At 37.6% G+C, this 15931-nt stretch overlaps 1 protein-coding gene across 1 annotated transcript in view; it reads right to left on the bottom strand.

The window, feature by feature from the left end:
• The window catches only part of slc36a4 (solute carrier family 36 member 4), a 24718-nt gene extending 12524 nt beyond the window's left edge, over positions 1–12194 (bottom strand). Inside the window, exons 1-8 of the mRNA XM_041232600.1 lie at positions 11979–12194; positions 11598–11690; positions 10496–10628; positions 9016–9106; positions 8212–8300; positions 6442–6537; positions 6079–6163; positions 3410–3646 (exon numbers count right to left, since the gene is read on the bottom strand). Of these exons, the coding sequence (XP_041088534.1) occupies positions 3410–3646; positions 6079–6163; positions 6442–6537; positions 8212–8300; positions 9016–9106; positions 10496–10628; positions 11598–11619 (753 nt within the window). The 5' untranslated portion in view covers positions 11620–11690; positions 11979–12194. The remainder of the gene's footprint in view (positions 1–3409; positions 3647–6078; positions 6164–6441; positions 6538–8211; positions 8301–9015; positions 9107–10495; positions 10629–11597; positions 11691–11978) is intronic.
• Between the last annotated feature and the right edge of the window lie 3737 nt (positions 12195–15931).

The raw sequence follows: 15931 nt of genomic DNA, 5'->3' as shown, positions 1-15931 counted from the left end.
GGGAAACTGACGTCAAACAAGTAGGAACGTTACTTTTTTTTTTTTTCTCTGTCATAATGAAGCCTCCACTCTAAATGTTCGTCTTCATTTTTTTTTTTTTTTTCATAATTTCATTCTTTATGATTTATTGATTTCACTTTATTGATTTTGGCTTATTGGTTGTTTAGTTGTAGAAAACCCGATTTGTAAAAGATTTGCCCCAGGAACAAGTACCAACACAGCACTTCGGTACGCAGTCTCAGATTCTGACTGAACAACAAATATGACGCGTGGCGGGAAAGTTAGGATTAATTCGTAGTTATGTTTTAAAAAATGGTTTGTAAATTAATTTTCAGCTTTTTGATACACTGGCCTGTTTTCCCAGATTCATGAAACGGAAGCCATGTGCTCTATATATATATTATACTAGTTAAATGTAATCAGCCCAGTTGGGCCTGTGGTGCTTCATAACTACTGGCCAATCTGCGCTCTCTACTGGCCCTGGGCTACCGGGCCATGTCGAACCCTGCACTGTATCAAAAGTGAGAGACAGAAACGAAAGTTAAACTGAGAAGTTGTTTACAGTTTTAACACCGGTACTGTATGTACTGTAGAACTATTGCATGAATCACTAGTATAGGGAATTGGGGGATCTGCTGATGGAGCGTTATATCCAAGGCACATTATAACTGAGAGCCTTACAGCGAGGGAGCACTGTACCGCCTTTCATTAAACCTCTGGTCGACACCCAAGAGAAATCATCATTTTACACCAGAGTCAATGCAGACCTAATGAGCAGTTCAGCCTAGGTGAGGAATTCATGAGCTTGTTCCCTTGAGGACAAGTGTCCACTATGAAGTGGCAGAGGCTCGAATTAATCCATTTAAGCAGCCTTTTGACACATTATTGATGAGACTGTCTGGGAAGGGCATAAAGTAGAATCCAGGTTCAGACCTCACTTGACAAAATTTCTAATATGCATTAATTTCCGTGTCATGTTAGATGCCCTCTTAGTAACAGGCATATGTATAAACAAATACCGCAAGAGTATCAATACTTCATTACAGCAGTGTGTTAACTAGTTTACCGTGTCTGTTGCAATAACTATTACCTATGCCTTCTTCACAATAACAACTCATTTTAATGCCATTCATAATACAGTATGTGCTTACTAATTGCAAACTGTCGGTGACCTTCAATTGCCTTACATCATTCTAACTTTGTGCAATTTAATAGTGTTCCTCCAAAAAAATATACAGTGATTGACCAAATAAATTGCAAAGCACCACAATACAGTTAATAGGGCCACCATGGGCAACCAGGCAGGTCCTGGTTTGACAGGCATTTACATTTTTCTGAAGGGATATATAATCATTCTAGAATTACAGCTTTTACTCAACAAAATGCATGTCAGAGATAGTACTTGGATAACAAATAAATGTGAGGGATAGCCCATTTACACAAATGTATGTGCTTAAAATGTGGCCTACAGTTCAATCAAAGCTCACTAAACTTAAGTCAGGGCCAAAGTGGAGGATATTGTGTAATTTTGCTTGGGATTCATATATAAAGCTAATTATTAGCCACAGAAAGAAATAACACAGTTTAACTTAATAATAAGCATTTATTTGTTCAGAAAATGCTGCTTTTTTGCAAAAGCTGCCTGTCCGTTTTTTTTTTATTTTATTTTTTTTTATTATATGAACTGTCCTGTGTGGCTACTGGCTTGCTGGTGACTTCTGTGCCAACAGTGTCGGAAAGATGTTTTTGGGCAAACAGCTTTACTGTTCGGAGAAACGCAGCTGTCAACACTGAAACCGCATAGAGAGCAATTCAACGCTTGGCAGACACAGGCTGCAAGATCCCCAGCTGGGAAATCAAACCTCCACACTGGCAAACCAGCCCAATTACCAGCAGCCTAGATTTGATTCAGGCCTGCGAGGATGTAGCTCTCTGCGCTGAAGGCACTGGGTTTTACCGCTACGCCATGGGACCATTTTGTTAATTTGAATAGCATATATTCTACTCATTTTAACATAAACAAAACTCTGAAATATCGTTCCTGTGTGTAGCATACAAAATGCTAAGGTGCTGTATTGCATTTATGAACTGAAAAAAATGTACTTGAATCATAAGATGGACAAATAATGATAACAAACACTGTAATACAATATAGAAAAGTATTTCCTACTGTCTTGGGGATAACTGCAATTGAACCATGTTCAAGTGAGTTAACGTTTTTTTTTTTATAAAAACCTTCCAAGTGGTTTTCTACGCGCGGTAGAAATCCATGTGCGTGGAAGAGTAGTGTTTGCTGTTTGTCGTTTTGTTTGTATCCGCTGAGGCAACTTAACTACGCAAATCAAGTAATTATGTTATTGTTTGGCTCCATACACTTCCTAGTTTGGAATGTATGGGCGTCTCCAGTTGCTGTAGCAACAAGGTCACTGCGGGCAAAATGATAGTGAATATACATACATTTCGAGGGGCATGCGGCGACTGAGAAAGCCACCCACGACAATCCCTGCATGGCCAGCGTTAATTTTGTACGTATCAAACATTTTAAAAAATAAAATTTCAAACCGCTGTACAGAATTGTATATAAAATGATGTGTGCATCCCCCCCAATTACTTCAAAACAGGATCTAGGATGTGGCAAAAAAAAAAAAAAAAAAAAAAATACCATGATTTAAAATTTGTTATTAAAAATCTTTCACTCATAAAGTGTTACTAAACCCACAGCAATGTTTAAAAGAAAAGCATTACTTGTTGTTGTATCTTGTGCTGTCCGTACTGCAGCAACATATAGTTAAATATAATCCTGATTGTTTTAATATTAGTATTTCTAAAACACATAGGGAATACATTTATCAACCTTTTTATGACAGATGATGAGCGATTAAAAACAACTAAACAAAGACAATGTAAGATGTAGCCAATGTAAAGTAATGCGCTTCTTGCAGACACTGCAGGGAGTTCTGTAACACTATGTGGAAAATGATCTGGATTCACTCCTCTCACCACACATACTGTCAGTATAATACCACCATTCCTTGACATCAGCTAGTTGGGTTCAATCCAATTTGTATATCTGACACTCAGCAGGATTCTGTATTTAAAAATAATTTCAATGGAAATGACTTTCTGTAGTTTTAGTTTATATTGCATAATTACAATATAATACTTAATAAAACGTACAATAATCTAACAAAATCATGTGGTTAAAATACTATACAGGTGCTAAATATGGTTAGAAAAGTGAGGAAATCAAAAATATCAGCAAGTTAACTAAGCCAACGGAGTCAAACTGAAAATAAAGTCTGGATAACGACACCATCTACAGGTCCGGCAAAATGATAAAGGAGAGAGAGAGAGAGAGAGAGAGAGAGAGAGAGAGAGAGAGAGAGAGAGAGAGAGAGAGAGTTCTTACTTGTAAGATATACTGGTAGATGATAACAAGACTGACAGCCATGGAGATGTTGGCCAGGAATGACAGCACTGCCAGGTTCTTTAGGTCCTGGATGAACACCAGGAGGATCATGAATGGTAGGAAGCAGAGCATGTACCCTCGCAGATCCATCTCCCAGCTGTCCAGTATTACAGCAGTGGAGTCGTTTCCAGGAGAGACAGTGGTCTCAGTACTGTTCCTCAATAAGGCCTCAACAACCTAAAGACAGATCCAGAGGCAGATTTGATCATTCGTGCTTAAAGAGTAGGGTGCTTCAAATGTAATTAGAATTTCTTCTTTAGGTTTCTCTTAATATTTTACAGTGTGTATGGTGAGAGTGGTTCTGGGTTTTGTTAATTTCTCTTTAAATCTGAACTCAGCTGGTTTTGAGCTACTTTGAACAGCCTTCTTCATTCTATTTAAATCAAGTGACCTTTCAACTCTGTCAGCCCCACCTAGTCTGTCTATATAAATGTAGAGCGGGTGGGGCTGTTTTTCAATTCATCTAGTTTTTACAGTTTTTTAAACAACCGGTACTATGTAAATGCTGGTTGATATATAATTATAAAGACCTGTTAGGTTATTTAATGTATACGTAGTCAGTACTCGGGCAGCTCAAACCTCAATGTGTTTTTAAGTGTTTGTTTTTAAGAAAATTCCTCACTTGAAAACCAGCCAGACCAAACACTTTTTGACTACCTGTACTTTAAGCCAACAACAACATCTCACACACAAGATGCTTTCTGTGCTGTCTTCAGAGTGAAGGTATTGCACTGTTTCTGAGCAGACACTGAGAGAAGAGTCTTTGTCAAATCTATAGCCAACAGCACCCTCTAGAGAAAGCTTCTGGTCATTGCACCTTTGAAACTGCACTACATTGCAAATAAAAACAACATTCCCCTTTAATAAAAGGATACAAGGCACGAGTACTATCTACTATACTTACCATCTCAGAAATAAGAAAGCAAGAATAAAGGAAGGTGACTTATGTAATTGAGATAATCTTTGACATTATTCATAACGACACTCACTGTTCAGCTTTACTAACTCAAAGATCACAGACAGAAAAGACAGCAAGTCACGTACATACACATTTTAGCTAGTGTACTGTGTTTGCAATATCCAAAGGTTTCAAAATGGCAATACCTATATTTCAGAATTGTATTACATGAGAGCAACTGTTATTTACGTCATGCTTTCGTCAAGATAAAATTAGATATTAGTGGTGGAGACCAACTGAAGTGGATGGATGGCTGAAGTGGAATGCTGGCTCCAAGGTTTAGCCTGGTTGTGGCCTCCCTGGTGCATCAGCACACACAACGGTGCCGATGCTGGCTCCAGAGATCAACCAAAGTGCGGCCTGCCCAGCACCTCAGCATGGCAACCATCTGGAACAGGCTGGGTAAAGCACTTCTCAGGGGTCATCAAGTGGGCACCTCTCATGTTTTGTCAACTAGTCCACGACACCTCGGGAAGGCTCAACAGTGAGGCTGGTGTTCCAGCCCCACTACCCTCCATTCCCCACCCAACCCTGCACAGTTAACTTACCTTAGCCATCCATTCCTTTTTTATTGATGCTAACTTCATCACCTCTCTTCTGAGGTCCCCAATCAGACTTGTTCCTCCTCAACCAGAGCCAGTTGCTACTTCTCTGCCTGCTCGGACAGAGTCTTCACTATATGCCGCAAGTCCCGTCCACTGAATTCAGTATCTCTAAGAAGCTAGGTCAGGGAGTTCAAGACGAATCCCTGGCAACCCACCTCTACTGGATAAGCCTAGACTCTCCACCCCCACTGTTCAAACTCAATAGCTAACCTCAATGCCGGACTGTCTTCCACTTGTGTACCTCAGTCACAGAATCCTCCCAGGGCACTGCTAGCTCCACCAAGAGAACAAGGCGTGCTGAGACTGACCACAAGTCAATATCAGGTCGAAGGGTGCTTGTAGCAATCTCGTTTGGGAAAATAAGGCCCTGGCCAACATCTGCCTGCATTCTCCAATCTCCAGCTACCTCCAATTGTCACAGGGAAATCTTAGTTCTAATTAACTTTCCTGTTGGTTGCTTTCCTGGACAGAGGAATATTGTTCTCTGTGTTCCCGCTATCGCTGATATTGGCGGCTGTTGATCTTATTACAACGTTCTTCCAGTGCCAATGCCAAGCATCGCAGTACCTAGTCATGACACCAAGTGAAGCGACTCTGGCTCAGAACCACCTTACATCCTGTAAGAACATGCTTCAGGGTAACCAGTGATGAACACAAAGGACATGCAGGGTTCTCTCCTAACAACACATTTTGGTTCTGCAGTGCTGGAAGAACATCATACATGGACCAGATTAGGAAGCTGAACCTCCCCCCCACTGTCCGCAGGTCTCACCAGCCAATCTTTCAATGTTCCAGATTCTTCCATCTCATCCATTCTCTCTGCTTAGCCTGGGACACTGTCACAACACTCCTTACCCTCTCCTCCAGCTTTTGCACTTAATTACAAGTTACATTTGTGCTTTTAACAATTACTTTTAAGAAGTATGGACAGCCTTTAAACCATGCATATCTGTCACTTCATTGTTTCCCGTTTCCCAGCACACTCTTAATTGATAAACATCATCTTCATGCATGACCAGATATCTATTTAATTAAATAAGCATTACCTGTTTTACATTCTCTGCCAGGAACAGAAAATACACACAGCAGAATCCAAGCTGCGTTATCACAAGAAAGAAATTGACTAAGTGCCTAGAGAAAAGAAAGCACAATTTAATTCAAAATCAGATTTCTCCCAATATTATGTATACACACAGTACATGTCCCTGAACTATGGCAACATTGAGACTAATTTGCCAGATGGATGTAACTTCTTATATGAGTTGTATATGTTTGAAATCACAGGGGTGGTAAATAAAACAGGCCTAACCAGTTCTTTAGGGGTCAAGCATGCCTTCTGGTCAATATGGTAGACAGTAAAAAGTAGAAAAACACAGTTATGAGAACAATTGGCAGTCACAGTGTCTCACCTTCCAAAAGTGGCGCCCTTTTTAAGGCACTTCAAAGAGCTCTGCTCCATTGCAAAAGCAACAGTGTCGCTGTACCCTAACGAAGGTCTTTTCAATCTGAAAATGGAAAAACAGAAAAATATCAATATTATACAATGCAGAGGCCATTACCTGCTAGATAACTGACCGCAATGAGAGATTGCGAAAGCTCGTGGCCATGGTGGAACGCATAAATGTTATTATAAGCCGAGCTTGTATGAAGACATGTTTTACTTCAAGTATTTTTACGTTATATTTTGGACTGGCTCTCTTCATTTGCTTGAAATGTATGTACCCGTTGAAGGTGGGTTTCAATATTGTAAAGTTCTTTTAGCTTTTGTAAGATAATGACAACTGTACTAGAAACTTGAGGACCCATAAGTATTGATGAGCATGCACTCTATATTTATAGATAGCTATAGCTTTTTTTTTTCAAACACAATAGTGTTTAAAATAAGCATATTTGTTAAAGGAAACAGTCAGTACGTACTTCCATTTTGAAATGTTGGATCTATTTAGATAGGCTCGGTTCTGGTCCTGGGTAAGAATGCCCCAGATAAAAGTGCTCAATACACTATGGTTTACTACATTATTACTATAGTATAATGTTTGTAAAGTGGTCAGGACAGGCACAAGGGTTGTGGGCAAGGCGAGTGACGCACAGATACCAGTGGTTGCAGTTAAGTGCTTGTCTTGTGCAAGATAGAGAAAAAACACAGGAACAAAACAAAAATACTTCAAATCTGAAAAACAAAACAGGGTCACCTCCAACTGCCAGAAAAGCAAGCCATGTAAGAATTAGGGGTGGGAATTTCAAATAGTAAGATATTCGAATATATCAAGAATAGAAGTTTTGAATAGTCAACCTCTAATTACTCATAACAATGACAGGTTCTCAGAACGCATTAGCAACAACAACACATAGCGACGCATAGATAAATGCACCTGTATTGAAAGTAAAAAAATGATTTAAACTGTAAGCAAGAAATAAGAATACACAGCAGAGGGATTTAACTATAAAACAAGGAACTTTATAAAAAGGACCTTCAAAACATTCACTGCATTTTTAACACCCCTTGACAACTTGTTATAAAACACACAACACGGCTGCTTACTAACAAAGCACAACACAATATGTTTGCTCAATAAAATCTATATTCTTAAAATATAATATATATTATAACATAAAAACCAGATGTAGTGCACCCATACTTGCTGATTCCATAATATAATAATCAGGGCTAGTTTATTTTAAATGTTCTATTTATTTTATTTATTTTGTTTGTTGTGTCAATACTAAAGTGCGCCTAAAGCACTTTTTCAACTGCAATCATATGTCTCCTGCCTCTGTTATTCCTGCCCCTAGACTTGACCAACCACAACACTACCCTTCCAAAGTCCTGAAGTAAATATCTATTTAGTGTAAGACACAGGCACTATGTATTCATACGTGTCCTTACTTATCTAATCAACAGGAACAGGCTGATGTAACTGCAGATATTTTGCAGAGATGTATTTCCTCCAGCTTGTGAAAGAGATATTTAGGCATGAAAAGAGAATACTGTTAAGCTTTAAAATCACAGAAAGAGGCAACAACCATCCCTTTACTTGTACATGTTCTTACTATAAGCCAAGTGTACTTGCAGTAAACACATTTCTAAAAGGAAGGCATTCTTCATGTACACATGGCGGTAAACCTGACTTCAGAAGTACAAATACAAAGTTTCAGACACATTTTCAAATTGAATATACCTCTCACAAAGACAATGGCTGCACCGGACTAGAATATGCATGCAGTGAACAGCTACAACTCCCATCAGAATAAGGCTTATTGGTCCCACCTGAAATAAATATAAAAAAGGGATCAAACAAACATTGCACAATCCTGCTGAGATATCATTCCTGGTGGCTTAGCCCTCAGTTAACTATTTGGCACAATTGCCTATTAGAGAGAGGCCCAGAACTGAATGGCCGGAATTGTTTGGGTATAAATGAAGGTGACCAGTGCCATAAATCAAATCAGTCTTAGCCCTTGTTAAATAATTTTTAACCCTGGCCACACAACGGTGCTTCCTGTGGTTTCCCATCAAAATTCAATTCAGTTGTCTTTCAGATTGTACCAATAATTACCATGCACCAGTATGTTCACCTCGTTGTTCTTTGTGCGTTGTAAGATGCTCTGCCATGACAAACAAATCAACAGCTCCGAGTCACACTTTTTCACATGAGTGAAATGTAAGTAAAATAAAATTTAAAAAAGTAAATCCGTTCTGGAGTAGCTAGACTTTACACTTGTGAATTACTGCCCCAGGTATTAATTATCCCTGACTTTACAGGACATGCTATTCTTACATGAGTAAAATGCCAGGGAGAAAAAAAAAAGTAGTACAGTAAAATTAGGGAAGACTTAGATTAATGGAATTGTCAAATCTCTACCAGATATCTCCAAGAAAATGGAACCATGCATGAAACCCTTACAGATGCACTACAGTATAATGCCACCCAGTTATAAGGATAGTAGTCATCCTTGTGTGCTCCCAAACGATTGGTTCTTACCACAATCCCTGCATTCTTTATTGCGAGAGGAAGGCTGAGGAGACCGGTGCCAATGTTTCCCTTTAACAGATGGATCAGGGTTTGTGAAAACCTGCAAAAGAAAAAAAATGAAGCACAATGGAGTCAAGACAACATGATGAAGCCTTCCTCCAACTAGCTCCAAAGTTTCCTTCAAAAACATGTAACAGATGACTGACCACTACAGTACCTGGAATTGTATCGCGACAGTTTGAAGCATTAGAAAACCATCCTAAAACCTCATGGATCATCGCAGCCAATCATGTTCTGACTACAACGGTCATCATCCTACAGTAGACGGCATCTTAAAGCTAAGAGGACTTTTGAATCTTTAAATGATGATCCAGTCCAAAATCTGATCTAAAAAAATGTTCTCATACACAAAAATGTGTTGTTTTCCATTGTGAATATCTGACCTCACTTTTCTGTTTGTCACAATATCAGTATTACATATACTGAGCATCAAAAGAAACTTATCACTTATATTTGGATAAAATTCACTAGATGTGATTGAAAAATGACAAACTCTGTTTTAGAGCAGGTGCAGTGACTTTTTATTGTACTTATTAACAACTGACATCATGAAGATAATGCAAAATGATCTGTCAATCTTGGGGAGGTGTTGTTACTCCTGGTCTCCCAGTTCGTGGCCTGTCATTGACGGAGCGTGTCTGGTTATACCATCTCGTACACTGCCTTAGTCCAGCCTCCAACATGCCAATTGCACGAAGGCACTGCTCTCTTGACAGACGTTGCATATTGTTTTTTTTTTTTTTTTTTTGTGATTTTCTTTATTGCTTTTATTCAAGCTTGCAATTCAACAGCTAAAACCACTCCATATTCAGTGTCCGATCAACTGTCTCACTAATTAGATAAGTGCATATGCTTCATGTCATAGTCACTCAAGCGTGTCATGGTCAAGGATGACTGGTCAAGAGATTAAAAAGAAACAAAAACATTTAGTCAACGTCCATCATTTATATACCTTATTTTTTTATAATAGTGATAAGTTTCTTTTGATGCGCTGTATATAGCAAGTTAAAAAAAACACTTTATGACAGCCACCGCGGAGGAGTGGCCAGAGGCTGTAGTCGCTCGGAGACATGTTACTGAAGATCTTTTTAGCCCTTTACTGTGAAGAACATTCAATTCCTGACTTTTTTTTATTAAATTTTAGACATTTGCAGACATATTGTAAAGGCAAAGGTGCAATTTCTGAAAGGAATAAAAAAAACCTGTAACAACTACAAACCTAACAAGGAGGGCAACTTCACTTTGGAAGGGAAAAGATGTAGTTTAACCTAGACAACTGTGTACTATTAAAATTACATTAGTCCTCCCTGAAAATGTACCTTTATCTTTGCCTCAAAACAGACAACACGACTGCTTACTGGGCCCAATTTTTCTGGAAACAAATGTAACTCAGGAAACGTAAACACCCCCACCCAAATTGTGTACATACGTAGTGCCCTGGCGATTACCAGCAAGCTCGTAATGTCTCTGCACAGGGAGCAATTCAAAATCCTGGTCATCATCCGAAATCTCTTCAGAACTACATCCTGCTCCTTCAATGAGAGGTGCCATTACATCCATATCTGGAAATCACATGACACTTGTAACTGGGGCAGTGAATGACCTGCTTTCTTTTGAATGCAGAGGTAACTGGATTTATACTTTTGTAATGCAGTCATTTTCTCAATGGATACAAGGGCCTTTCTCAGTTAATTAGCAACATTAAATTGTAAAAGACAAATGTGTGTGAAGCTGTGAATTGATTTTTTGTAACCCTCAAATCCAGAACTAGGTGACATTAAAATGAAGGGGTATTTGGAAAAATCTAAAGAAAGCAATTTGTGCTGTTAATTGGCTATCTTTGACAGCCATTAGACTTCTGTCAGACTCATTTCTTATAAATGATAACAGTTCAGTTGTGCAACAGTATCATAAATGAACATATCAGCTTAAGACACCAGGCTAAAAAGAGCTATATAAAAAAGAAAGAAAAGTTCACTCTGGCAAATTACATTATTTTCTTTCCAGTATCAATTAATAATCTTGTTATGGTATGGTATAAATGGAAAAGACACGTCTAAATAAAGCCCATGCAACACCAGGCAACTTGCACTGGCAACCTTTCAAGCAACTCCAAGGGGCATATTCAGGTACTTTTTACTAAGTAGTTCACATCAAGATTTTTAGATATTGTGACAATTTTAAAATGAAAATTGCTTAAAAATACCCCTAAAAAAACTTTCCCAAAAGTTGTCCAGTGTTTCATGGATTCAAAAACAGTGAACTTATTACAAGTGAAATTTGTAACAGTTCTATGGTGTTTAGTGAAACAGTTCTGTGGTGTTTAGGGATACAGTTCTATGGCGTTAAGTGAAAAGTTTTTGTCAAAATGGTTGTGTTAAACTATGAGCTGTTTTAGTTGCACTCAGATTTAACCATAGTGTTTAAAGTTATAGCTGGAGTATAATTATCTTCAGTTTCTGCCCTTTATAAAAAATACCAACCCATTATACACAACCCCTAAAAAACGTCACTGATGACGATTACTTTACCTAGTTCTTCTCTTGCTTCCATTTTCCGGTGGACATCAGAAGCAGAATGTGATTTGTACGTCTGGTTGTACGGCGGATGAGTTGCTTATTAAACTGCAAAAAAAAAAAAAAAAAAAAACATTTTTGTAATGGGAGTTTATTTGTCATATATGTACGCAACACCCCCCCCCTCGCAATGTTAAGAATATCGTTTGATATCACATTTAAGAAAATCTTAAATTTTTGGATGGTACACATTTGCAAGGTAAATCGGGATTTGAATAATCAAAATGAAATACTCTACCAAAACAGTCTCTTCTGCTGTAGGTAAGACATATATGGTTTACATTTGGTCCTGTATTTGTATACTAATACTCTAGTGTACAGTTGCTATTACAGTACCTGACACGACCAGACGATGAGCTAAACTCCCCGATGTTATGTACACTGGTTCAGTGTTTTGTATAACTGGCAGTTATTTGCGATGGAAAGTTCCATCAAAGAAGAGCCCGAACACAGAGATCGCTCTGTTTGGAATACAAATGCCAGGTTGTAGCTTTGAGGAGTAAAAGGCAAAGGCCTGGACTGTTTTTTGAGCCGATAAAAAATCTAAAATGCTACGCCTACTCTGCATACAAAAGGAAGTGTCTTGGATTTAAAGGGGACGCTTACATTTTGTTGTACTGTATTATTTGTTTATTGTTAGGTACATTCTTAAGACAAAATCGGCATTGATTTTGAGCAGTCCTAAAACCTACTTAACAAATAATCATATATTCTAAAAACATATTTGCGTATTGCTGATGCCGTGCTGGAAATTACAGTTAAGCTAGTGACCAGCAAGTGTCGGGATTCGCAGCATTACTGACTTCATACTGCTTAACATACCTGTTATTTAAAACCTTGGCACCCGTTTACATGACTTTTGAATTATTTTAAATGGACTGTTTTTTTTTTATAGTAATTCTGTTCAGTGGTGTGATTTTTATTATTATTATTTTTTAACATAGACTAGTCTAAATCCGTTGTTAACCGTTTTGCCTGTGACGACCACCCGTTGGTCTGCGGGTTCATTTGGCACATTGCTGGTTCCTCTGTGTTTCTCTGCTCCAATATGTGTGATTCGTGTAACAGTTTTTGTCAGTATTGTGGGTAAACCAATAAAACAAAAATGCATACTGTATACCATTGTTAAAAAAAAAAAAAAAAAAAAAAAAAAAAAACTTCAGTAGTGTAAAATACAATAGAATAAAACCGATCACATATTTACATTGTTGATATAATACAGCACTGGTCTCCAACCCTGGTCCAGGAGAGCCCCTGTCAAGCAGTTTTATAGGCGTCTTTACATCCTCAGTGGCGAAAGATCTGGAACACCTGCTAATATTAACTAATTAAGCCATAATTGGTTCAATTAAATAACTGAGAGACTGGTTGAAACAAAAGCCACAGTAACTGTACAGGACCAGGCTGGAGACCCCTGTGGTGCAGTAATGTAGAGCAATTATTATTATTATTATTATTATTATTATTATTATTATTATTATTATTATTATTATTATTATTATTTTTTTTTATTTTTTATCTGTAGTGCTGTCTTTAAAATATCTGCTTATTCCAAAAATGAAATATACAGTAGTGAAATGTGTTTAAAACATTATTATCCCTGATTAATAGTAAAAATTTGTATAAATAAAAAAACAAAACACCACACAGACATCTCATTTCATCATAGCTGGGACCAACTCAAAACTTTGACAACCAGCTAATCGCACGTAACAAAACTGTATTTAATAGCGTTTTCTTTTTATGAGTAGAAGAAATAAGATACTTACTACAAAAAGCTATTAAATACAGTTTTGTTAAGCGTGGTTAGCGGGTTGTCAGAGTTTTGATTTGGTACCTGTTTCTGTCACTTACCACACCTAACCATAGTATTCCCCACATTTTCCCACATACTGTATGTTCCTTTACCAGGGTACATTTTCACACGCATGTGTGTTTTGATTCACTACTGCTACTGCTCTTGAAGCTGGCAGGTGACATTCAAGTGATTTCCAAAAACACCCACACTGATCAGCAAATGCTGCAGGTTTTTGTATTAAAAGGGAGAGATAGTGGCTGTATTTCTAGTATGTCTTTAATATGAGACAAACACAACTTGCCCCAATGTTCATGAAGCTTTGATTTATTCAAACTGTTGTTTATTCAAGCATGGTTAGTTCTGCTAGATGTATTACAATATTTAAGCCACAATGCTGTTGCACTTTTACAAAAACATCAAAGTAACTTATTTTCATAATTTTTGTTGTTCTTGTTGTTTCTTTCAAAAAATGGTGTTAGGATTTAATATTTATCCCAGAGACAAACCAATGCCTGTCTCTTCTTTTGAATAGTAGTTAATTACATCCCAAAGGCAAGTGAAATTTAAAAAGTAAATAGGACAAGCTGTAAACCTTACAAGATACAGAATTACATTTACATACGGAATTAATTGTGTTTGATTAAAAATGCTCCAGCTCTTCGTCCTGGTGGGATTTTAATTAAAAACTTTTTTTTTTTTTAAAAGCTTAGTTTGTGTAATATCAAAGAAATTGTGGATATCAGTGAACTGCAAAATTAGCTTACCCTTTCTATTTGATTACTTTCTTCTATTTGCAATAAGTGACACTGTATAACTTTTTTTTTTTAATTTCCATTTGCACATTGTATACCACACATTCCTTACAAACCCATACCACTTGGAAGTGGGACATAATGAGTGACCCCATTGCATCAGCTAAAGTGACAGTACATGAATGATCAAGGTTAAATGCAATTTCTTTTCAAAAAATATTTTGAAAAGATCCGCTATCCCAAGAGCCAGGGGTGGTGCTGCTACTGCCGAGGTCCGAGAGAGGAGAGCCATGCTGGCCCCCGCTGGTGCCTGTTTAGGGAGCCAGAGCAGCCAGCTCAGTGTGAGATAAATCAGCCATTGCCATCCCAGGAGCTGTCCCATCAGTTGAGCTACAGTGCGGGACCCTGCTGCAACAGCTGCATTAGCAGCTTGAACCCTACAAGCTGGGAGTGGAGCCACCAGCTCTTTCAAAGTCAAGCAGGGTTCATAGAATGTAGTCCTTCTGTAGGGGATTTGGGTTTTTTTAGAGGGTCAAACAGTCCAGGAGCAGTATCACATATTCTATTTAGTATGCTTCTGGAAGATACAAAGCAGATAGAAGTAAGATCTGTTTCGGTAGCTATGACCTTGAGGAGATCAGGATCGAAGTTGATTTACTACTAACTTTTATTGGCTTGGCTGCTTCTATTAGGCTTCTTATACTGTTTCAGCAAATTGACCTTTTTATCATTAATTTTGAGTAATATAATCAGAAAACTACTTTTAAAATACAAGTCAAAAACCTTAGCAGACCCGAACACAGCATTATCAGCAATGGTAAATATTCCACATATTGTCTGAGTAGCAGAGTGCATTGTCATTCTGCCATGGTATTGCATTTTAATTCCAGTGGGTATTGTTATTCATTGCTACAGTATGTAAAAATATAAATATAATACCACAGTACCACTGCAATATAATTGAAGATCATTTGGTTAATGAAAAATGCTCTAAATCAATATCTTTTTTTTTTTTTTTTTTTTTTTTTTTTTTTAACTGGTCTTCTTTCAATTTAATAAGATAGATCAGTAGGCCTGTCTTATGCCCCCTGAAACACATCAGTGACACTGAAGCATTTGGGTAGGTGTTCCATAATTAAGAACCCACCTACACTTCTTATAAAATGCTCTATGCTTTAAAAGCACCTGGCCCTTGGCATTGAATCTCCTCCTATGGTGTTACTTACAGTAGGTGTTGTGTTCATGATTCAGACCATTATTACCATTATACCATTACAGGCAAATCTGTAGGTCAGAAAGAGGGTGTGAAGGAACCAAACCCTTTTTTTTTTTCTTGAATTGAGTTCAAGACACAATTAACCCTGTGTGTCGCAGCATGCAGCATGAAGGATATATACTGTAAATAACAGGTCAAATTATCATTTAGCAGTACATTTTGCTGTTTAAAAAAAAATTCAGATGAGTAGGTTTGTTTGGTTTGTTTTGTTTTTTGGTTTATTCAGATGAGTTTAGGTTTGTTTTTGGCACAGCCTCAGGATTGTCTTTGTCGATCCTTCTGCATGTCATTTCTGCTTGGGATTAGCTTGGTTAAGCTGTTGAGTATTTGTGTCACAATGGCACAGTTTATCAGGGTCTTTACATCAAAGTGAAATTTGCAAATCAGAAGGCTGGTTTTGGACACATTGGTGTTTAAAATTGCAAAAAGTAAATAATAAATTACATAAATAGAGTCTCAGCAG

The sequence above is a fragment of the Polyodon spathula genome, chromosome 30 (assembly GCF_017654505.1).
Source record: "Polyodon spathula isolate WHYD16114869_AA chromosome 30, ASM1765450v1, whole genome shotgun sequence".
Classification (NCBI taxonomy): domain Eukaryota; kingdom Metazoa; phylum Chordata; class Actinopteri; order Acipenseriformes; family Polyodontidae; genus Polyodon; species Polyodon spathula.
This window is presented reverse-complemented; position numbering and strand designations above follow the sequence as displayed.